Source organism: Danio rerio, chromosome 10, assembly GCF_052040795.2.
Source record: "Danio rerio strain M-AB ecotype USA chromosome 10, GRCz13ab, whole genome shotgun sequence".
In the NCBI taxonomy this organism is placed as follows: Eukaryota; Metazoa; Chordata; class Actinopteri; order Cypriniformes; family Danionidae; genus Danio; species Danio rerio.
The window spans coordinates 11027716-11053603 of NC_141030.1; the positions used below are offsets into that span (position 1 = coordinate 11027716).

General features: G+C 34.7%; 1 protein-coding gene across 1 annotated transcript in view; it reads left to right on the forward strand.

The window, feature by feature from the left end:
- fam163ba (family with sequence similarity 163 member B, genome duplicate a) overlaps positions 1 to 25888 on the forward strand; it is a 69302-nt gene that overhangs the window by 25521 nt on the left and 17893 nt on the right. Inside the window, 1 exon segment of the mRNA NM_001447123.1 lies at positions 16584 to 16699. Coding sequence (NP_001434052.1) covers positions 16607 to 16699 — 93 coding nt within the window. The 5' untranslated portion in view covers positions 16584 to 16606.

Consider the following 25888-nt stretch of genomic DNA (forward strand, 5'->3'; position numbering starts at 1 on the left):
ATACCTTCCTTTTTTTTTAAAAGGGGTGGTCCAGAGTGTATTTTTAAGACTTGGTTGTGTTTATAAGATGCAATACAATGTGTGCTCATGTTTTGTTTGTAGAAAATCACATTATTTTTCATGTATCTTACTTTGATTATATACAGCTACTCAGCTAACATGAAAACGGCTTTCCTATTTTCTAGTTCCTCTGAAAAGCCCGCCCTTGAAAGGTTCTGATTGGTCAGCTAACATATTGTGCTGTGATTCGTGGATCAGGTCCGCGTCACCAGGAAGCTTCACGCCTGCATTGCATGCGCCTTGCCGTTGTATAAATATTGTCAGTCAGAGTGACTCTTAGCGGTATCAGTTTGAGCCTGAATCAGACAGAAAATGCAAATGACACAGCTGAACATCATACCAGCTCTCTAAATTAAAATCTGAAAAGTGTCATTCGTATATATTCAGAATAAGCATGTGTAAGTAATAAGAAACGTTTACATATCTTTTACAAGTTTGTTATTTGAGATGTAGAACGCACAGAAAGCGGCCACATAGAGAGACACTGCAGCGCTGTATGGGGAAGATTGTGGGTGTTTACAGGGGTTTAACAGATAAATATGAATTTGTAGCTAAAATTTTAATGCTGTCAAACAGTGTTTTCCTCTGTTTACATCCTTGTTTACGTCCTTGCTACAACACACCATTAATGCTAGAAACTGTGCATGTAATAGATCAATTTTAACAAATAAAACAATCCACAGCTTCGTCTATTATGGTTGGAGCTGCTCCTTTGAGGAGTTTTTAGCCCAATCCAGCATTAAACTGAGAGAGATTCTGAAAGTTCTCCTTTGTCAAATGCTAGCACTATATCTTTTTTAATATAAATCTCTGGAACATAATTAAAACTGAACTGTAAGCACTTCTGTTTTTGTGTTGTGTGCTTTGGAAGCCCAAACACAGAAACAAAACAAGCTCTGTGGAAATAGCAGCGTTTGAACGGTATTTCACTTTCTTTGCTATAACATTTTGAATGCATTGAAATTGTAATACTGTAATGTGAAGCGGGCGCTGACAAGGGATATGTGGATCCAAATGCAGGTTTATTGAGAATGGTCAGGCAGGCAACGGTCACAATCAGGAGCAAACAGATGTATACAGGGAATCCAGAGTCGTAGTCCAATACACAGACAATTGGTCTGTACAGGCAGGCAGCAGACAACATAAATAAACAAACAAGGTGAGGGTCAAAAACAGGGCAAAGCAAGGCAAAGAAAACACATTGTAATGTTCACAAAACTATAATCAGTTACCATTCCAGAATGATTCTCCAGTTGTGAGTGTGTGCAATCAGCGGAATCTGGAACATGTGGAAATCTAGTTCGTGTGTGAGCGGTGCATGACTAGAACAAGTAGTCCATGTAATTGTGGATTTGTAGTCCGTTAGTGATCTATGTGTATCAGCGATCTGCAGCCGCTAGATTGGTGGTGATCATAACAAATACATTATTGTTAAATTGTATTTTACATGCACTTAATATTTGAAAACATTTTATTGTGTTCAAATATTTTTTTTTAATCTATGGTTTGTACTGGAGTTAGGAAACTAATAGGAACTAAAGTATATATTTTTCATAATAAATGTCTTTTAAAATTAAGTCAGCATGCAGATCTTCACAAGATAATGAAATTTTAACAAGCAACAGAAAAAATCTTTGAAACATGCTGTAAAAAGAAATCAAAGGCATGCGTTGAATGTCATAATTTGCCTTTGGTGTTCTCATATGACTGGCTATACAGTATGTCTTCGTGATGGACAGTGTGATTTCACATCAGTAACAGTATGTACATGTATCACAAAATGTGTCTATGCTGAAAATTCTGCAAAATAATACAACATAATTATATAAAAATTACAAATTTTCAAGTAAAACACTGACTCCAAAACAGTTTGATTGATTTCATTATTTTTTTTTTTTCCTTTTTGCATGCTTTGGATGCAAACCAAAAGATATGATTATTCAAAACAAGGCAATGATTAGTCTGGCATCTGTACAAAACCAGCTTCCTGTTATGTAAGACTGCAGATTAAATGAAAGGAAATACAAGAAAGTGATCCATTAAATATGAAATATGACTGAACAAAGAAGTGAAATAGAAGAACACTTTAAAATGAATGTATATTTTAATTATGCGAACTATGCAATGTTTTTAGACAGTAAACTGAATGTAATTTGCAATAAAAGGAAACATGGAGTAGCCAGGAGTATGTGTGATTTGTTCATAAACCTAGAGTAGTTTTAAATATATGCTTTGTCAAACACTGAATTATATAATACATTTTGCAATCATATCTAATAATTTTTTGACAGCAGTTTATGCTTTGCACAGGCTTCAAATGTTGCATCTTAACTGAGGGGATGTGGGGCTTATACATGATTAAACCTAAATGTGTTTACATGCACACTGCTTATTATCCATCAATTTCAGACCAGAAAATGAGAAACTGCCTACAGTACATTCATTAGGGCAAAAGAATCACAGAATAGCTGACACATGCCTGTATTGTGGAGGTATACAATAAAGGTGAAATGTTGTCTTGGTTTCAAGTGTTGAAATGTAAGCACTGTTTATCTAATAGAAAAAACTAATATATCTTGCAATGATTTATTCTTTTAACACACATTATTATTATTTGACCATAACAGAGTTGACAAACAATACTACAAAAAAATAAATTTTCCCTAAAAGTAATAATTATAATAATAATAATAATAGTAATAATAGCCTTATTTGTGTTTGGCAAGTACTAAATTATTAAAAACTGAATACTAAAACTGAGTAAACAGATACAAATACTGGAAAGAATTGCTGTTTATAAAGAGTTTTTTTCGTAACTTTTTGAAATGCCAATAGTAGATTATTGAATCACAGATAATATGAGGCGCTGTGTAGGACTTAAATCAAACTTCGCTTATCAACACACTCATAAAACATGTGCAAATACACCTATAAATTACTCGCATATATACCTATGCTACTGGATGTTCAAAACAACAAATATGAAACTTGCGCATATACATATAGACTTGACGCATGCTTACACCCACATACACACGCACATACATATAAACTCAATTCTCACATGAACACACATTTACACGCACATACATATAAACTCGCAGTTTGCTAACACATCTATACACATTCGCAGATACTTATACACATTCACAGATACTTAAGATAAACTGGATCTATGCATATGCACCCATAAACACTCACATATGAATGTAAACTTGATGCTTTTATGAATACCCAAACAACACTCGTGCAAAAATATAAAATAAAATTCACGGACATACAGTTGAAGTCAGAATTATTAGCTCCCCTTTTAAATTTTTTCTTTTTTAAATATTTCCCAAATAATGTTTAACAGAGCAAGGAAGTTTTCACAGTATGTCTGATAATATTATTTTATCATGGAGAAAGTCTTATTTGTTTTATTTTGGCCTGAATAAAAGCCGTTTAAATTTTTTTAATATCCATTTTAAGGTCAAAATTATTAGCTCCTTTAAGTTATATATTTTTTTCGATTGTCTACAGAATAAACCATCATTATAGAATAACTTGCCTATTTACCCTAACCTGCCTAGTTAACCTAATTAACCTAGTTAAGCCTTTAAATGTTACTTTAAGCTGTATAGAAGTGTAAAGTGTATAAAAGATAAATCAGTCATTATAGATGAGTTATTAAAACTATTATGTTTAGAAATGTGCTGAAAAAATCTTCTCTCTATTAAACAGAAATTGGGGAAAAAATTAACAGGTGGGCTAATACTTCGGGGGGCTAATAATTCTGACTTTAACTGTATGTACAGTTAGTTGTGTATATATGCAAGTGATTTCATATGTGAATATGCATGAATTCCTTGGGCTCTATTTTGACGATCTAGCTGTAAAGTCTAAATCACAGGGTGGAAAAGCATTAATGGTGTGTCTGAATCCACTTTTGTTATTTTAAGGATGGAAAAATCTGCTTTGCGCCAAAGCACATGGTCTAACAGGGTTGTGCTTATTTTTTAATAAGTTATAGATGTGTTTTAAGAATAAACCATAATACTGTATGTATATATATATATATATATATATATATATATATATATACACACACACACACACACACACACACACACACACACATTTTATATATATATATATATATATATATATATATATATATATATATATATATATATATATATATATATATATATATATATATATATATATATATATATATATATATAAATGAAAGTTAACAATCAAAATGTCAAAATGATACCAAAATCTTACAATCATGACATCCACATTGTAAAAACACACAAAAGTACAATAGGTCACACTTTACAATAAGGTTCATTAGTTAATGTTAAGTAATGCATTTACAAACTTGAACAAACACTGAACAATACATTTACTACTGTATTTGTTCATGCTAGTTAATGTTAGTTAATACAGTAGTTCATTGTTAGTTCATGTTAACTCATGGTGCATTAACTAATGTTACTAGCATGGACTTGAATGTTAATGCATTAGTAAATGTTCAACTATGATTAATAAATGCTGTGCAAGTGTTGTTCATGATTAGTTCATGTTAGTAAAGGCATTAACTGATGAACTTTATTGTTAAGTGTTACCGCATAATAATTATAGTAATTAAAAAACAAATCAAGAAGGTCATAGGCTACATTAACATTTGCAATAAAAAAAGTATTATATAGTATTATATAGTTGCTTTGGTTCTATCTGTCCATTTATATTTGTGCCTGTAATTACCTAATTAAATTAAAGGGTTTAAAATAAAATATAGTTCTTATATATTGTATATAGCCTATTTATATAGACTTAAAATATTAGTCTATATAAATAGGCTATATAAAATTTATAAGAACTATTTTTCTATATTATTTACATAACATATTTTTCAATATTTAACATATTTAATACCTCTATTAATCACAATCTTTCTATTTCATAAGCTTTGCAATAACCTGATTCATGATAAATATGTTTGTGAATTCTGTTTTGTATGTTTGTTTGAGTGTTATTTGGGTGTTTATACACGCATTGAGTTTAGGCATTGAGGCTATGCCAGTAAAAGTGTGTTTGCATGCAGTGATTTTGTGTATGTGCATGTGTTGTTGTGGGTGTATAGAATGATTTCATATATATGTGCGAGTGTGTATAGGTGCGTTTGCATACTGCGAGTTTATATGTATGTGCTTGTAAATGTGGGTGTTTATGGGAGAATCGAGTTTGTATGTATGTGCGAGTGTGTACAAGTATGTTCGCATCCATTTATATGTATGTGCATGTGTTAATGTGGGTATTTATGTGAGGATTGAGTTTATATGTATGTGTATGTGGATGTATGCATTTCATATATGTTGTTTTGTGAACATCCAATAGGATAGGTGTATATGCGAGTAATTCATAGGTGTATATGCACGTGTTTTGTGAGTGTGTTGATAAGGGAAGTTATTCTTTAAGTTATGATTTAAATTCTACACGGCGCCTCACAGATTTATCCTATATTTTTATATATATATATATATATATATATATATATATATATATATATATATATATATATATATATATATATATATATACAATTTTTTCATACTCTTTCATTATAAAAAAGAGTTATAGGTAAGTAAATGCGATAACTTTCCCTTCAAATCCTCAATAAAAAATTTTTTGGCTTTCATTATGGTTACGTTAGCCTTGTGTTTGGAGTGAGCTCCAAAATTTGGACATTATTTGCATATGGAAGATAAAAGTATTTAAAACTTACAGACTTTTACTTTCACAATTTAATCAACAAATTTGATATGCTGTCAATCTGCAGTCTCTCACTCCTGAACTATAAAGACGAAAGCTTCAGCTGAAATTACACCTGTTCAAACAAATGCTATTTACTGTATTAATGCACTATATAACACTATATGCTCCACGATTGGGCCGAATGATGTCTGGTTTCGTGCAGATTCTCCTGGTTTTATTCATTTATAAACATTACAAAATGAACTTTAATTTGGTATAGAACCATTGCTTTGAACCATTGAGCTACAAGCATCTGGATGCAACTACAATTTAATTTCAATATGGTCAACTGTGTATATATGTGTTTTGAGTGTGTGTTTGCACACATTCTGTAATTAAAGCTACATGTGACGAATATATTGTGATGTGGCATCATATTCTTCATACTGTGATCTAATTTAGCAATCCCCAAGGGAGGTTTGTGAGACAGGCTGAGCCACACTAATGGATGTTCATCTTCATTCAATTACAGTGACGTGTGCACATGATGCTGTGCGTACATGCTGCCTTTTACATAAGCTCTTTGCTTCTCTGCTCATTTGCAACATAATTATATATATATATATATATATATATATATATATATATATATATATATATATATATATATATATATATATATATATATATATATATATATATATATATATATATATATATATATATATATCAGGGCTCAACATTAAGATGCTCGGGACAGTAGACAGGATTGTTACTGGCCCGATGGGGCCACTTATGCCCTGTCACTAAAGTTTAATTTGCCTGTGACTATTTGTCCATATTTTGTACAGTGATGTTTTGTACAGTTTGACGTCAGTTTGGCAGGCAAGCCATCTTTTGTTTTGCAATAAAATGCCTGCACATTTTGCTGCTTTTGTTTGCAAAACACTTTGAATTTTGCTCATTTTACATTTACTAAAAATTTTTTGATATTTAAATTCTAGATTTACAAACATTTTGACACATTTTTCTGTTTTTTAATTTGTGGCTAAGAAATAGCTATTAACATTTTTTTGGCAGGGACAGTGAAAACGTTGGCAGGGCAAGTAAAAATCTGAACCACTGGTCCGATGGGGCCAGTAGAAAAAATCCTAGTTTGTATATATATATATACAATCACCAGCCACTTAACGCAAATTTCTAATCACATGGCAGCAACTCAATGCATTTAGGCATGTAGACATGGTCAAGACAATCTGCTGCAGGTCAAACCAAGCATCAGAAAGGGAAAGAAAGGTGATTTAAGTGACTTTAAACGTGGCATGGTTGTTGGTGCTTGGCGGGCTGGTCAGAGTATTTCAGAAACTGCTGATCTACTGAGATTTTCACGCACAACTAACTCTAGGTTTTAAAAAGAGAATGGTCAGAAAATGAGAAAATATCCATGTTGTTGACGCCAGAATTAGGTGTCAACAACATAAACTCATGGATCCATTCATCCTTGTATCAACAGTTCAGGCTGGTGGTGGTGGTGTAATGGTGTGGGGGATATATTCTTGGCACACTTTGGGCCCATTAGTAGCAATTGAGCATTTTATCGACACCACAGCCTACCTGAGTATTGTTGCTGACCATGTCCATCCCTTTATGACCACAGTGTACCCATCTTCTGATGGCCACATCCTGCAGGATAATACACTACTGTATGTCATAAAGCGCGAATAATCTTAGACTGGTTTTATGAATATAACAATGAGTTCATTGTACTCAAATGGCCTCCACAGTCCCCAGAACTCAATCAATAGAGGACCAGTGGGATGTGGTGGAACGGGAAATTTGCATTATGGATGTGCAGCTGACAAATCTGTAGCAACTGCGTGATGCTATCATGTCAATACGGACCAAAATCTCAGTAATATTTTCAGTACCTTGTTGAAACTATGCCACGAAGGATTAAGGCAGTTCTGAAGGTAAAATGGACTTCAGAATTGGGTCCAACTCGGTACTAGTAAGGTGTACCTAATAAAGTGGCCTGTGAGTGTATATGTACAGATTTTTTATTTTATTGTTATAGATCACAGGTCACACAGATGACCTGTGAATAAGGGTCATAGAAAGGGGGTTAAAGAAACCTAAAATAGATTAATCATCTATTTTATTTAAAGCCACTTCTACCATATTATATATATTTTTAAATATACAACAAAAATACACACACACACACACACACACACACACACACACACACACACACACACACACACACACACACACACACACACACAATATGTATATATATATATATATATATATATATATATATATATATATATATATATATATATATATATATATATTCACATAGAAAACATTGTTTTATTGTTATTATAGTTTTCAAATTATATTGTAATGTGTATATTTTAGAATTTAATACTTATTTATATTTGTTATTAAACTGCTAAATTCCTACATATAATGTTCATTTATTTGTTTAATTATTGAAGAAGAAATATCTCGTATATATGAATTGCACTTTTATTGCATTGATTGTTAAGTTCAGCCATGTCATTGACCCAGGGGTGAGCAGGCCGATTTCTAGCCTCTCCTCAGACTAATATCAAAAATGAGCTGTGACGCGTTATTGATGTGCTCTACTAGCTGCCTTTTCCACAATCAAATGAAAACCAACAGTCCTGTTTCATTTCCAGCACAGATCGATTGATTGCCTTCGACCACTAGACGAATCAGATTACAAAAGCTTTAATTTGATTTCTGAGAGCAGGTATGAAGCACATGAGGACAGCTCAAAATAAAGCAAGCAGAGAAGCCGAAAGACGGTTGAATATTCTTTTAAAAAATTGCAAAAATGAGAGCAGTGTGCACTTTCTTATGCATCCCGAGGACCCTATTATTAGAGGAGAGCACAGGAACTAACCGTCTGTTTCCTCCCTCTGCGTTCGGGACGTAATGTTTCTGTTCTGTTCTTTTCCTAGTCTTGAGGTAAATTCAACTAGGAGCTTGATGGAGGCCCATGTCTAAAGAGCACTCGGTGGAGGAAAGAAGACAGATGAAGCTCATTACACTTCATCGCTATTATACAAGATTACTTGCTTTTGTCACTTCTCACCCCAATTACAGTACACGCTCTTAGAGCTGATCTTATTTAAGCATTTTGCCTAGCAAATGTTAGCAGTTTTTAAAGCTTCAGTTAAAGTCAGTGCTCAGAGACAAAAGACAAAGTAAAATCTGACTTGTTTTCTTACTGAGTTTCACTGAAAATGGAAATTATTGATGAATAATGGAACAAGTAAATACTACTGTATGTAAGGAAAATAGAATTGCAAGATATAAACTAAAATTTTTAGAAAAATGTTAATTGTATAATATCAAACTTAGAATTGTCATGAATGCACACAGAATTGTAAGAAAAAGTCAAAATGATGAGAAAAAAAAATGTTAAATTGCATGAATTCAACTCAAAATTGGTTACCCAGAACTGGGTTGTGGCTGGAAGGGCATCCTCTGCGTAAAACATATGCTGGAATGGTTGGCGCTTCATTCCGTTGTATCGACCCCTGATAAAAAAAAAAGTCAGAATTACAATAAATAAAATTGCAAGAAATCACAATAAAAATAAATGCAAGAAATTACGTCAGAATTGCAACAAATTGACACAATTATGAGAAATAAAGTTAAAATAAAAAAATATATTATTGGTTTTACACGAAAGCACACTAAAAAATTATAATTTTCTCTCCCTGTTAAGTTCTAAATGCATACCATACTGAGAAGTAAAAAGATTTTTATCTTTTATCCAAACGTTCAAAGTGAGGAATAGTGTCAATACATTTCAATACATGAATAATGAAATTGATTTAAATTTTGGCTCTTTAAAGGGCCATGGGATCCCCTGTCTTGGCAGGGTGTTTTCACAGCTCTAATTTAAAAAAAGTCCAAGTCCAGCTTTCTTTAGGTGGGAGTGTCGATTAGCGAAATAGGGAAGAGTTTGCATGAAAAGAGGAGTTTCAGTAGATGCATGCACTGAATTTCACAGATGTAGAGATAGACAGAATTGCATTTTGAATGTTTGTTTCATGATCCCATTTAACAGTACATGTAAAAGCACATAATCTATCCATTTTAACCTCTGGAGTTTCGGATGTTTCATTCTTAATTTAATGACTTTAACTGCAGTTTGGTACATTCACTTCAGGAACATTTCATGCATGCCCCCCGTGACAATTGAGATATTGGATGCAAGTATGTACTGCTGGACGAGTGTTGTTTTAATGCAGTGGTCATCAAACTTGTTCCTGGAGGGCCGGTGTCCTGCAGATTTTAGCTCCAACCCTAATCAAACACACCTGAACAAGCTAATCAAGCTCTTACTAGGTATACTCGAAACATCCAGGCAGGTGTGTTGAGGAAAGTTGGAGCTAAACCCTGCAAGGACACCGGCCCTCCAGGACCAGGATTGGTGACCCCTGTTTTAATGGAATTTGATACTGCACATCGAATGGGAGAAAAAAAACCTCTGCATTTCTCGGTAGAAACACAGAGGTGCGTATAGACTGTCCTGTCACAAAATGCGACCAAAATCCTTCATGACGGTAATAGTTGGATTAAGATGTTTACATGTTTACATTCGGAGAACAGCATTTGCAGCGGATATTTCAGTCCATAATATTGTAGTGATATTACTGTAAACTTAGTAACTAAATCATTTTGACTAAGGTATGTCTTTAAAAAGTGAAAGAGTACTGCTGACAATACTAACTTTGCCATTTGAATAAACATAAACAAAGAACACTGATGATACCAAATCTGTAGAGACAGGACACTCAACACCAACTAGAACCGCATTTTATTTAAAAGGAGACGAGCGGCAAATCTGGATTTCACCATTTCAAAATTCAAACTTACAAATGTATTTTTGTCACGTGTGAGCAGACCCCTGTAATTCACACATTTGAGTCCAGCTGCGCTCTCATTGTGGGAAAATGTAAACAAAACCTTTGTTGTACCACATTTATAACTGCAACACTGATGACCCATGTCTCCGAACAATTCTTCTACTACTGCTTGTTTGAATTACAGTTGGCAAGACAACATGGCATCTCTCTGCCGCATGAACACTGTAACAAGTAAAAGAGTCCTCTAAGCTATCGTGCATATTAATGAAGTTGCACCTCATTTACAATAGAGCACAGTGATTGGTTCAAACCAAGTCTTTCTCATGAATTAATGCTAAAAGCTCAAAGACGTCACACTGTACCCGCCAGTACAGACATCCAGTTTCCATGCTGGAATTTACACAAGGATCTAATCACTATGACGTAGTCTAAAAAAAATGTTCAAGCCGGAAAAATGAATTTGCTCAAAATAACGCCTTGTGCATCCTACATATTGATGGTGTGCAGTAAGGGGTATGGAAGAGTCTGTGTGGGGTTTGTTAACTGTTCATCAGCCTGATAGCCTGAGGAAAGAAGCTTTCCTTCAGTCGGCTACTGCATGATCGGATGCTGCGGAACCGTCTGGCTGGAGGTAACAGAGAGAAAATTCTATGGCTTGGGTGGCTGAAGTCGCTGATAAGTCTCTTGGTAAGTCTCAGCCTCATGCACTGCCTTGTGTAGATGTCTTGGAGGGAGGTAAGCTCACCTCCTACTAAGCGTCCAGCAGTTCACACAATCCTATGTAGGCCTTTGCGATTGCTGCTGGTGCTATTTCCACTCCAGGTGGTGATACAGCCAGACAGGATGCTCTCCACAGTTGATGTGTAGAACGAGCGGAGGATGTGGGAGCTCATTCCAAACCTCCTGAGACGCCTGAAGAAGAAGAGGCGTTGTTGTGCCTTCCTAAGGACTGCATCTGTGTGAGCAGTCCATGTCAAATCCTCAGTGATATGTACTCCAAGAAACTTGAAAGTGCTGACTGTCTCCACTGGTGTCCCGTTGATGGTGATGGGGTTGTGTTCTCTCTTCTCTTTTCTGAAATCCACCACCAGCTCCTTGGTTTTGCTGATGTTGAGTGAGAGGTGGTTTTCCTGACACCCCCGCGTCAGAGTGTGCACCTCCTCCCTGTAGGCCGTCTCATCATTATCTGTGATTAGGCCCACAACCATTATGTCATCAGCAAATTTAACGATGACGTTGGAGCTGTGTTTGGCTGTACAGTCATGTGTGTACAGGGAGTACACAACCAACCACATAACTAACTTAACCATTTTCTAGCCATGTATTGAGCATTCATTGAGAATCTGTGTTCCTCAGCTGCTGTTCATTCTCTTTCCTGAAATCAAATTAGGACTATGAGGGGCAAAAGTCAAAACCAGTCATATTTGGACATTAGGACATTTGATATATATGACGATTTACAAATCTTACCCATATTAAAAACCATTGGAGACCACAAACAGAGGTAGATTCAAATTATTTTTAAAAATCCACTTTGAATAAAATGTAAGATATTTGGCCTTTATTGTGAACATGTTGGTCTTAAAGCACCCAGCCAGCAATCTGTTGTTGTGTAGCGTTGGGTCATCGGTAAGCATCTGTTGTGTGTTTGGTGGGATCCACACATCATTTCTGACTATTGCCACCTGCTGGTAAATACATGATAAATCCTCTCTTGCAGACTAAGGGAGAAGGGTCTGGCTGCAGAGTTGAACTTGTATCTTCAGGCTTGCACTCGGGCTTGCACACTCAGGCACCCACGCTTCCTATGCAAGTGACGTCATTTACAATCGACACCGGCACCTGTCACATCACTTGAAATCAGCACAAATAAACCAAAAGTAAGTTTCCAGTTTGTTTGCGATGCCAGTGACGATGTTGTCAACTAATTCTAAGTAGCCTACTTACGTTGTACAACATGACAGACCCCACCCCCCCAACCCCCGGAAAAGCAGTTAGTATATTCATCATATGATTATATGCTTTGATGTAAAATTACCAAAGCAGGCTACTATTAACATTCATACCAGCAAAGCTTATTATTAACTAAATATTAGTCTACATATACACACAAGGTATTCTTCCACAGTTATTAATAAAAAAAAAACATGCAAATTTGAATTTTAGTTTTTTATTTTAAACATTTCAAGCAGTTGTAGTATTACAACTAACCGATGCACATTATGGACTTACAGCAATGAATCTTGAACGGCTTGGGAAACTATTCTTTATAACTATTTTTGATAAGTTAGCACGTCTGCGCAGAAATGCATCCATAGGAAATCACAGTTGCAGCGCAGCTTCGGCAGTCTCTACATGATTCCAGCCCATTGTTATAGGTCCTCCAAACATAATGTTGAGATCGACGGGATAAGGGAACGTCTCGGCTCGCTTAATGGAAAGAAAGCGGCACAGATGATGTGTAACATTACCGCAGAGCTGTTGTAAGGCAAGCATTCATAATTCGTTACGATATGTTTATGTAACTATAGCAACTGTGGCACCCGTCGCCGTATGTTGCCAGAAACCACAGTAAAACGCTTAAAAAAAAAGACACTTGAGTAATGGTAACAGATGAGAAGTTTGTTGCAACGATCTTGATGAAATCTATTACCTCAGAGATTTTTCCCCCTCAGGGACCCCCTTAAGATAAAATACCGAAGGACTTTCATGCAAGCGGACATAGGTGGCTATTGTAAATGACGCCACTAGCAGAGGAGGCGCGGTTGCCTGAGTGTACAAGTCCGAGTGTACAAGCCTGGAGGTGCGAGTGCAAATCTGCAGCCAGACTCCATTGGACTAAGGGCAAAGAGCATAGAATCACCAAGAGGCGACACTTTGTTGCTATTTGGTAAACAGCCACTAGATGCCATTAGTGTCATGCAGGACCATTCCTTGAGGAAAATTCCTTGAGGACAACAGCACGGGTAACTAAAGTTAGACAGAATGAATCAAAATATTAAGTTACAATATTACAAAACTTACAATTTTAACAAAAACAATTTTCAAAATGTTGACAAGATAAAGTTTAAAATAATATATGTTTAACTTAAAACATGAAAGTAAGGTTAACTAAATAACTTACATTTTTAATAACAGATTTTTAAAGTTTGACTCAAGTTAGGGTGATGTAAATGAGTCTGCTCCACATCAATAACTACTTTATCTAGTAGTTTGCATGGCCTCCATGATTTTTAATGACAGCAGCAAGACTTCTAGGCATGGAATGAACAAGTTGGCTTCATTTTGCAACATCTATCTTTTCTATTCTTAAAAGCAGTGACCCCTCTTTACGAGTTGCTCAAAGAGATGCTTAACTTCAGAATTCCAAATGTGTTCTATTAGATTCAGGTCAGGAGACATATTTATAATAATATATTAACTGAGTTTACATAAAAGCTGTATTAGTCTTTCAGACAACACAGGTTAAAAATACTATTATAACATTCAATACTGCAACAAAAAGTGTACTGTCAGTCTGTTATCAACATCCCATTTTGAAAGTCATGTTCATTTAATTAATTTAAATTAAATTAATTTCATCTAAAAGTGACAGTTAAGTAAATAAGTATGGTTAGTATATTAAATATTAAATCTGTAAAATAAACTATTAAAAGTGCTGATGATCACCAATCTTGTGATTGGAAGTGTTGTATTGTAGTCTTTCAGGTTGTATTTTAGCTTTAATGCGCTTTTTAGATAAATAAATAAAAAAACAAAGCAGCTGCCCGCCATCTCAACAGCAATAAGATCCATTGGACAGCCTATAGGCGGAATGGCGCAATGGCTGTTGCTGAGCGCTGCTGTTGCAACTGAACGTTTTATTTAGTGTTGTCTCTTGGTAATTTTATGCTCTTTGCTAAGGGGCGGATTACACCATACAACACCATTTTGTGTTGAGAGGCGCAAAAATTGGTTTACTGAATGGTTTACTAACGGCGGCTAGCATTTGGCTTAACGCCTACTGTGCCTCATGTTTCTGCCGCTTGCAGTTGAAAAAAGTCGGCTCTTTGCAGAAAAAGCATGATAAGTCAGTCCCGTCCTTTTCATTCTTCAATCAAATGAAAGCCTCTTTTTTTCTTGTCAACAAATAAGGCAGTGAGGTGCTCCTCGCGTTTTTGGAATGTAAAAGCGTGTTCGGTGTGATCAAACCCATAAGACTGTACGTTTTTGATGCAGTCGGCTGTCGTTCGCTTGGTATGTTCAAGTGCAGCTTTTTGGTCCAGACGGGACAAGATGCATCCAGTTTTTGTCACTGAACAATGATATTAGAACAATGGTATTAGATTTAAAAGCGTAACTTCTGCCAAAACAAGTCCAAAACTTTATGACATCACTGTGCACTTTTTTTTTTTTTGTGGTTTTTATCCAATCAAACATTATAAGTGCACTGGTCTATTATTTGAAGAACCTGAAATAATCTGCAAAAACTCTTTGTTAGTAAATACATTAAAGCAAAAGGCCATCCACAAATAAAAATAAAAATATGGTATCAATTTAATCTCCTTCAGGCCATCAAATATGTAGATGACCTTTATTATATAAAAGACAATTTTTATCTGAAACAGTGGCTCTTGGTGATTTATTAAATGTAAGTCAATGGCTATGAGCCCTTTCAAAGTAAAAAAAAAAAAAAAAATCCAGGCAAGACAAAATAATCAAAGCTGATGATACATTGAAGTCTTATGAAGTGAAACAGTCATTCTAGACAAGAACAGAAACATTTCCACAGACTCTGAGCAAACAGTTCTGAGTCCTGAGCATATGTTGAGGCGCAAACTCATACGTGAGCTGACAAACTTGCTGGTGACGTATTTGCCTGTTGATTAAAGGTAATAATGATGTAAAGAATGTTTAGTTTCATGCTCAAACCAATCATTTCACTCAGGCACGTGCACACATAGGGCTCAACCTGTGCAGTGCACATGCCCTTTTTAGTCTTGGATCAAAGTGCCCCCGCGACACACACCCCTCCCCCTATACTGCCCTTCAGAAAGGCGCACGACAACACCGCTCTTGAGTATGCGCCCCCCCCTTTACAGTACGCGCGACACCAACTCTCTTCAGTACACGCAACGAAAACAACAACAACCTGGGCCTGATTTCACTTCATAAGAACTCAGTGCCTCTTCATGTTCTACAGGTTTTCATTTCTAAAGGTGTTTATTAAGCTTCTAGAGAAAAAATTAAGTCACCTACATCTTACATGGCCTGCGTGTGAGCAAATCAACAGCAGATGGTCATTTTTGGGGTGAAGTATTTAAATTAATAAGGCCTTGCTGTAAAGTGTTACATATTATTTTAGAACACACGACAATTGCAATAAATACTCAGCTCATCATGGCCCCCTGCTGGTCTGGAATATTGTTTATGTGAGTAATGCTGATGTAGTTTTTGCCAGATCATTTGTTTGATAGATTTTCTTTTTGACCGAGGTTCTGGGTTAAATACGATACAGTTCTTCTCTATTATTCCACATCTTTGTTTATTGACCTTCTGTATTGGCTATTGTCCTTTTTATCAGTCATCTTGGTCCAAGGTTATCTCTCTATCGTTTCCTGTCTTTCCGACCTTCATTGTCGCTCACAGGGTGTTTCTTCTCTCTCTTTTTCTCCCATATGTTCTGCCCATTCTCATTCATCCCTGTGCGCTGATGAATTTGTGCACAGGGATTAATTAAAGGCATAGGTGCAGGGAAACATTTATCACACTGATATGTACATAAAATCTGGTGCAGCTAATGGAGTTCAGCTGTGCACACACTGGTTGTACGGATGAAGAGCAGCTACTGTACCTAACGCCTGTGGTCTTTCTCTTTTTTTTTAGGGTGTTGATGGAGAGCCTTTCGAATGACAGCCGGGACAGTGGTAATCACAGGTGGAATTCTAGCTACAGTAATCTTACTGTGCATTATCGCTGTACTGTGTTACTGTAGGCTGCAGGTGAGACTCTTTCATTCTTCTTTGTTAGAAAACTGTCATATCTGGTTTGTGTATATATTAATACATGTGGATAGTTTGCATAAAAAACTTTAAATAACTGTTGATTCACTCACCCTCATGTCTTAAAAAATGTAGGCCCACATAAAAATGTGATATAGGGATGGAAATACATGCAAATTAGATATACAATATACAAGTACGTGATTTCATTTCATATATATAATACGTCATATATGCAACATATATTTTGAAACATTGCAAAAAGCTTTAAATATGTTTTCAATGATTGAAATTACAAAATATACACATATTTTCAAATAAATTAGTTATAATTGTATACATGTCTTCATATATGTCTTTATAAATATATAATTTTAACAAAAATATATGTACGTATTTGTAATTCCAATGGTTGGAAAAAAATATTTGTAAGCTGCCATTTTTGCAATATTTCAAATATAATAATCCAAATATGAACTTGTTTTTCATATTTCTGCATGTATCAGATTTCCTAATGGATGTTTTTCTTTAGTAGAACATTAATGAAGATTTTAGCTAAATCTGCGGTACTTGGTGATTTATATAATGGAGTTAACTTGTTAACAAAGGTTCGGCAGCAGGACCATGCCTCACTTTGTCTCCTAACCAATCATCTTAACCAATCACGGCAGCTAGCTCTCTGCAATTCTCACATGGTCGCCCACTGTGCGCGCTGTGCCCGGTCAGTACAGGAAACCACATGGGAAAGCTTTATGCTGCCAGAAGTGGTGTTAGTTAGGCCAGCAGGGTGTGCTCAACCGGTGATCTACAGATGTTACTACTTCAATGTGTTCCTTGTACCGCCATTCATGCCGCGGCGACGGCGGTGCTTGATGCGCCAGCAGCATTTGACCGCTGGGTGGCACTTTAACCACAGATATTCAGCTTTGCCTTTTCACAATGCTAAACAGACTGTTCTGTAGGCGTAGCTTACTGTATGTGATGTGATGTGTTCAATTAAAATATAATTTTAATTTAGTTTTTCTGGTAATAGACATGCTCTTACACTATACTATGCTGTAGAAAAGATACATGGTGAGAAGTCAAAAAGCTAATATAAGAATTAAGTTATTAGCCTTCAGTGCCCGATTAAATTGCGTTGGGGTGAAAATAATGTTTTGATTTCTTTGACTATCATGGCAATGTTATAATCTCAAATCTTAAACGTGCGCATATGAAAAACAGCAAAATAATATAGATTATCCTGCCGATAGAGCACATCACCTCACAGTTGTGAACTTGCGATCACCTCAACTTACATTTAATTTTTTTTTTACCTGGTTTATTGTAAACTTATTAAGTGCAAAGAGGATTCGTTTTGGAAAATAGAATTGAAGAAATGAAAGACAACTAAAATGAAAGCACAAACATTCAGTACAAATAATTAGTCTTAAATAAATAAATAAATAAATAAATAAAGCAGTCTTTTAGTCTAAATATAGAGAGATGTAGTGTTTGCTATTTTGATAGAACTAAGACTAGACATGTTCATTTATATTTTTAATTTACGTTTTTATTTACATTTTCGTTGTTGATTATATTTACGATCTCATTTTATGTTTCAATTATAGTACATAATAATAAACGAATAATGAAAATAAATGAATAATGAAAATATTACATAAATTAAGTCTGGCAGGTTTATTTTTAATAATTTAGTTTCAGTTCCGTTTTTTTGTTTCAAAACGTCAATGTTCTGCTTTAAAGTATAACTGTTGTTTTGTTTTGTTTTTTTTCTTAATGGCTCAGTATGTTTTGTATTTTATTTTCATATTCAGTCACCTTGCATATGCGTGTGAAATATAATGCCGCATAACCGCGGAAAAAGAAGAAAAGGCTGTCAGTTAAAGCTAATTAATCAAAATAAGCTATATTAAAATACAGCATTTATGTTAATACAGGCAGAGTGTGAACAAACGGCTAAGATATGTGCTTGCCTTGTCCCGCAAGTTTATTTTTAATAATTTAGTTTCAGTACTATTAATTTTTTTCTCAAAACGTCAATAGCACCTTCAATAATCTAAACATTAAAGATGGACCGCAAGATGTGTTGAGTGGCTATATGTGAAGAACAATGGCAAAGCTAAGTGTGATTATTGTAATAAACTAATAAGTTATAAAGCAGAGTCCCGACCAACAGGACTGACTAAGCATATGCGGTTGGCTCATTCTTCACGAATATAGAATTAAAATTATGGCGCGTTAGGTTCATTGTGCATCCTGCAGGTGCAACCAACAAGGGTTGTGCATTTGAGTTTAACTTTTTGAGCGTTATAAGCAGCTCGTTGTTAGTTTTTATTTAAATATATCGAGCCGAAACTAAGCAGCGCATTCTCTCCGCCTCCTCGTTTATAACCAGCGGGACACGCCACTGAAGCAGTGGAGGACACTCCGTCGTTCATAATCTTTGCTGATGTGTCGGAGTCGAAAGAATATATCAAAGAGGAATGTTCTTTTGACAGTCCCGATATGTTCAATCTTTTTTTCCCTGTCATTTCTCTTCAGCAAATTATATTTTTAAAGCTGCTTGATTCTTTTAAAACCGAAAGCAGAGCCCGTCAATTGGTGTTTTTTCATAAGATACTCCTCTATCAAGGTTTTATTTTATGAGTATTCTTTAATGTGCTTTTTAATAGTTTTATTTTATTCAAAGCAGCACCTAAAAGCGAATTTATCCTCAAAACGTGGCATGAGAGCGATGCATGTCATGTGTCGCATATTGCCTTTTTTTCTGATCTTTTTGCATAAAGGTTTTAATCAAAAGACAGGTAATTTAATTACTTTCGATGTGCTAAAATATTTGTTAAATAAATGTTATTTCAAAAAAAGCATATGCAATGTGCTCTGACAGGTAAAATCCGATTCTTTCTCTCTTTCAAGTTCAAAGCAAATTTGAATGCCAAAGGATTTTAGATATGCATATACAAGACTATGTAGTATAATAACATCAACAAATTAATAAAATAAGTAGCAAATGAGAAATAAATGACAGACAAGTTGAACAGACATTATCTCTAATTATCAGAATTGCAAGATTAAAACAGCTGAATATAGGCCTAAATAATCTAGAAAGCAACTACTGCGCGCTGATATTTCTTCTTCTTTTTTTCGGAATAACGAACAATTTCAGCCGCGGGGAGATACCGACAGCTTGATTTGCAGTATTTTCTAACATGTTAGAAGCGGGCAGCGGACATCAGCTAGCCGTAAAGACGGGCCCGCACAAAAAAAAAAACATGGCTGCCGGTGGAGAAGCGGCTGTGCCCTCCCCGCGCGCACTGCTTTGGCAAAACGAATGTACAGTTACTTGTCTTGCCAATAAAGCACCTCAAATGTGAAAATAGCCTAGGCAACAAATAACAAATAGTAGTGTAATAATAACAAAAAATGCCCTTTTCATTTTCATACAATAGGCCTATGTGTGGGTTTTGACAATATGTGTTTAATTAAGCTATAAAGATCAGATGAAATGCATAGTGAAATATGAAATAAATGTCTCTTTTGCTGAAAATTTAATTAATCTATATATTTATTATTTTAAAAATCAACTCATTTTTGCCCAGAGAAAGAGGCGCGCGGCACTAGCGGACATGGGGTGCTTTTCCAAAAAAAGACGTACAGTAACTTGCAGCTGAACTATGCACAGTTTGGGGAAAAAAAGGATATAGTGATGCATGTCCCCCAAAACCCCTAGTTTCTCTGTCGCAGATCCATCATTTAAATCAGGTTAGTTATAAGTAAAACGCACATAATGATAAAGCACACCATCATCACGAGGGCAATTAAATAGACAACCTAAACATATTTTTAATTGTTTATTTATGTAATGTGAGTTTTTATAACTTTGTTCTTTAAATTATTTATAACTTAGGCTATTCTATCGAGATGACACCATAAAAGGCCTTCAATGCATTGATATAGGTAATAGGGATACAATGAAAAGCCGATTTTCACTATTGACCCTGTTTTTATTCATTGACGGCTTCCCAACGCCGCTTTTCTGTTGCACGAAAAAAAGCTGCTGCAAATAAGCAAATTTATGACAAAACAATTTTAATAGTTTCATAGTAGTAGCTGGTGTGCTTCATCTGCGTGATTCTGATTTGACATTCTTCCGCTAAACTTGCACTGTGTTGATGTGTAAATGGACTATGTGTTGATGTGTTAATGGGCTATGATCTTTGCTATTGAGTTCTCTTTGCAACTTTCAATTTCGAGGTGGGGGAAGTGGGAAGAGGCAATTCAAATGTACCATCTCTAAAAAAAAGGCCGCTTACGCGGCATTTGTGTTTATTATTACCTTATTTTTATTTTATTATTATTAATTTATTCATTCATTCTTCATTCATTTTCTTTTCGGTTTAGTCCCTTTATTAGTCTGTGATCGCCACAGCGGAATGAACCGTCAACTTATCCAGCATATGTTTTACGCAGTGGATGGCAGGAGGGCCAGCTGGGGCTTCGGGACGGAGTGAAAGGAATTTGCCCCGAGTCTGGGAAAGATGGCTTGCCGTAATTACACTATAGTTTTCCTATCGCACACATGCGCCAAACAAATAAACAAATAAATAAAAAGGAAAAGAAAACATCTAGACTTATAGGCTGAGGTCTTTTTGCTTAAAATCGCCCTTATGTTTCCGTTTTAAATGTAAGGCTGTTGCATAGAATAATACAATTTTAATTTATAAGTGATTTTGCTGCGTCCCCCTTGATGTTTCAATAACGCATAATAATCTACACACCATATTAAAGACACAGCAGACATAAAGGTTGTGTGTGAGAGCCCGAGCAAAAGAGCGCTCTCTTCACAGCTCTGTGGATGCTGCTAGCGGCTTCTTTCTTTTTGTTATTTATTTTGCAGATAATACACCATATGAATACAACAGAAAGACATAACACTTTACAAATTACCTTTTGTAGACTCAAAACAAGTGTCATATCTTGATAAGCCTAAGCCACATTGAAATATAATTTAAAGAATTACATTATCGGATATAATAAAATCGCATTAAATAAATAAACCAATATAAAACAAGCAAAAGCAAGCTATAACAGTTTAGGTAGGCCTATACATAAATAAAACCGTTAAAGCCAAATCAAACTTTTATTTTACAAGATATTTTCTTTTAAAAGATTTTAGATATTTTCTAAAAACAATAAACACCAGAGAAGGTTATGAATATTATTTATAAAGTATTTGGATATGATGATAATAATCAAATCGTGCAAACAGAGCATTTTTGGGAACACGTTTCAGGTCTCTCCAGTGCATTTGGGCTGAATGTTTGACTGTGTCTAAATGAGGATGTTATAAAATACATTTTCTACCGAGTTATTAACGGATGCACGATGCCAACACTCGGGGGACGTTCTGGGGGCTGGGTTTGCGTTACGCGCTGCGAGCTATAGGCCGACAGTGGAAATGCGACATGACTTCGGTCTCGATGCCTATTAACACCTGAAAGACAAGCTTTTGGTTATGAGACGGGGGAAGGGGTATGTCTCCACCCTCAAGTGTTTTCCACAAACATGGTTACACAAAATCCAAAACTCCCGAGGACGGATGGCGTAACCGTAGCAAAACCTATGCGTTTTAAAACCAAACCGCAAATGGGGCCTTATGAAAATGAATGTTTCTATGCACAGCAACTTCTGGACTGAACTATACTTGTTATTTAAAATATCTCTATTACGCTCTAGCATTCGCCAAAACGAATTTGTACATACAAACACCGAACATAGCCTAGCTGAATAGGGTGTTGCCTGCTGAGCCATGACAGCAGCAGACAATTCCGCACGACCATAAAGCCTTCACCCGACAGTTATTTTCTAATATTCACAACGCGAGCCACAACAATAGACATGCCATGCCCATCATCCTTACAGACAACTTCGCTTTAAACTGTATTAAGGTCCCATTTACACTGCACAGCAGTTTTATATAAAACGTTAATGATACATATAACAGGCTACATTTTGATGGTGAAATAACCTTTTAAACGATGGCTTTTTATTTCAGTATTCAAACATTAAATAACGAATGCATCAAGTGAAATAACGAATATGCAAAAACACATGTATATAAATATAAAGGACTATTATAATTAGCAAAATGCTGCTCTATAGACAAATACTGCTTGACATTTTAGAAAATGTTTTGCGTATACCCAGTACCGAGAACAAACAAACAAAAGCACATGGCTTGTTAATCAATTTAATCAAGCTCTAGCCATGAATAAAATAATAGACTATTTTATTATTTTAATATTTTAGACGACGGGTTAGTAATTATATTATAAATGGTTATGTTCAGATCAATGAAATAATAACTTTAATAATTCTGCTTTGCATTTTTCTATGCATTACTAACATCACTAAACCATACATTTGTTTTATAAGTTAACCAAATATTTGCAGAGATTCAGCGGTTTTTTTTTCTGACGCGTCAAATTCAAATACAAAACATACTGAGCCATTAAGTAAAAAAACAAAACAAAACAACAGTTATAGCTACTTTAAAGGAGAACATTGACGTTTTGAAAAAAAAAACTGAACTGAAACTAAAGTATTAAAAAAACAAACCTGCTAGACTTAATTTATGTCCTGCGGCAAAAATATTTTTATTATAATCTGCTTAAAATAGGTCAAATTATTTTATTTTTTTCTGCTTTTGATGAAGCTGCATTCAACTTAAGCTCAATGTCGGCAATGTCTTTAAATAAATAATATATCTAGGCCTATTTTCATTATTCATTAATTTTCATTATTCGTTTATTATTATCTATAATTGTTGAGACATAAAATGAGATAGTAAACTATAATCAACAACGAAAATTTAAGTAAAAACAGAAATAAAAACATAAATGAAAATGTCTTGTCTTAGTCCTGTCAAAATAGCAAACACTGAACATCTCTCTATATTTAGGTTAAAAGACTGCTTTATTTATATATTTATTTATTTATTTATTTATTTATTTATTTATTTATTTATTTAAGACTACTTATTTGTACTGAATGTTTATGCTTTCATTTTAGTTGCAAAAAGATCAGAAATTGATCTCGCACGCGCAGGGAAAAAAGGCAATTATGCCACACATGACTTGCATCGCTCTCATGCCAAGTTTTGAGGATAAATTCGCATTTAGATGCTGCTTGAAATAAAATAAAACTATCAAAAAGCACATTAAAAACTTTAATAAAAAAATTAAAACATTCATAAAGGAGTATCTTATGGAAAAACACTATGGGCCCTGCTTTCGGTTTTAAAAGAATCAAGCAGCTTTAAAAAATATCTAATTTGCTGAAGAGAAATGACACGAAAAAAAAAATAAAATAAAAAGATTAAACATATCGGGACTGTTAAAAGAAAATTCCTCTTTGATATATTCTTTCGACTCCGATACATCAGCTAAGATTATGAATGACGGAGTGTCTCTCCTGCTTCAGCAGCGTGTCCCGCTGGTTAAACGATGAGGCGGAGAGAATGCGCTGCTTAGTGAACCTAACGCGCCATTATTTTAATTCTATATTCGTGAAGAATGAGCCAACCGCATATGCTTAGTCCTGTTGGTCGGGACTCTGCTTTATAACTTAGTTTATTACAATAATCACACTTAGCTTTGCCATCGTTCTTCACATGTTGCCACTCGGCACATCTTGCGCTCCATCTTTAAACAAATGTTTACATTATTGAGGTGCTCTCCGGCGGCGAAGTTTCTGGCAGAGTAGCGAGTGAAAAAATGTGCTTGCAGAAATTGGAATCAAAATTTAAATTATATATAACAAGCATCGTATTCTTTCTAATCCTCGCCCAGTTTTAATACAAGTTGTTTTTATATTTGTGGCTGTGAAGTTTATTAAGAATATATATATATAGCCTACTTTATTTTTTTATACTTTAAGTGATCTGCTTGAGGTAGGTCACGTTTATCAATGGTAAGTTTTAGCCTAAGTTTACATCAATAACATAATGTGTATTGTCCTTTACCATACAAAAAAAAAACAAGAAAAAAAAAACATTATTATTCATAGTTGCCTGTAGCCTAAAGGCCGCAAATGCATTAAAAGGCAAGCGCATATCTTAGCCTTGAGTTTGTTCACACTCTGCCTGTATTAACATAAATGTTGTATTTTAATATAGCTTATTTTGATGAATTAGCTCTAACCTTCGACAGTTTTTTCTTCTTTTTCCGCGGTTATGCGGCATTATATTTCACACACATTTGCAAGGTGACTGAATATGAAGTTAAAATACAAAACATACTGAGCCATAAGTAAAAAAAAAAACAAAAAAACAAAACAACAGTTATAGCTACTTTAAAGGAGAACATTGACGTTTTGAAAAAAAAATGAACAGAACTGAAACTAAATTATTAAAAATAAACCTGCAAGACTTAATTTATGTCCTGCGGCAAAAATAATTTTATTATACTTTTAGTGATCTGCTTAAGGTAGGTCAATTTATTTTTCTCAGTGTTTCACGTACTGTACGGCAATGTCTTTAAATAAATAATTTATTTAGGCCTATTTTCATTATTCATTTATTTTCATTATTCGTTTATTATTCGTTTATGTACAATTGTTGAGACATAAATAAGATAGTAAAATATAATCAACAACGAAAATGGAAATAAAAACAGAAATAAAACATAAATGAAAATGTCTTGTCTTAGTCCTATCAAAATAGCAAACACTGAACATCTTTCTATATTTAGGCTGCTTTATTTATTTATTTATTTATTTATTTATTTATTTATTTATTTATTTATTTATTTAAGACTACTTATTTGTACTAAATGTTTGTGCTTTCATTTTAGTTGTCTTTCATTTCTTCAATTCTATTTTCCAAAACGAATCCTCTTTGCACTTAAAAAGTTTACAATAAAGCGTGTTAACAAATTTTAAATGATTAATGAAGGAATTATAATGCTTTGACTTATTGTTTAATATCATTTACAAGCACAGTAGCTGTATGATCTATTTCTGTCCGTTCGCATCCCGTCCCTTTGCGCCCCCTGGCGGCTCATTCACAAACTGCGGTCATACACTAAAAACAGAGCGGCACCTATTTCAAACGGCGGCGGTACCAGCCGCGGCGTTAATAGCCACTTTGAACTCTCACCTACTGTATGTGGGTCCTACTGCCCCGGT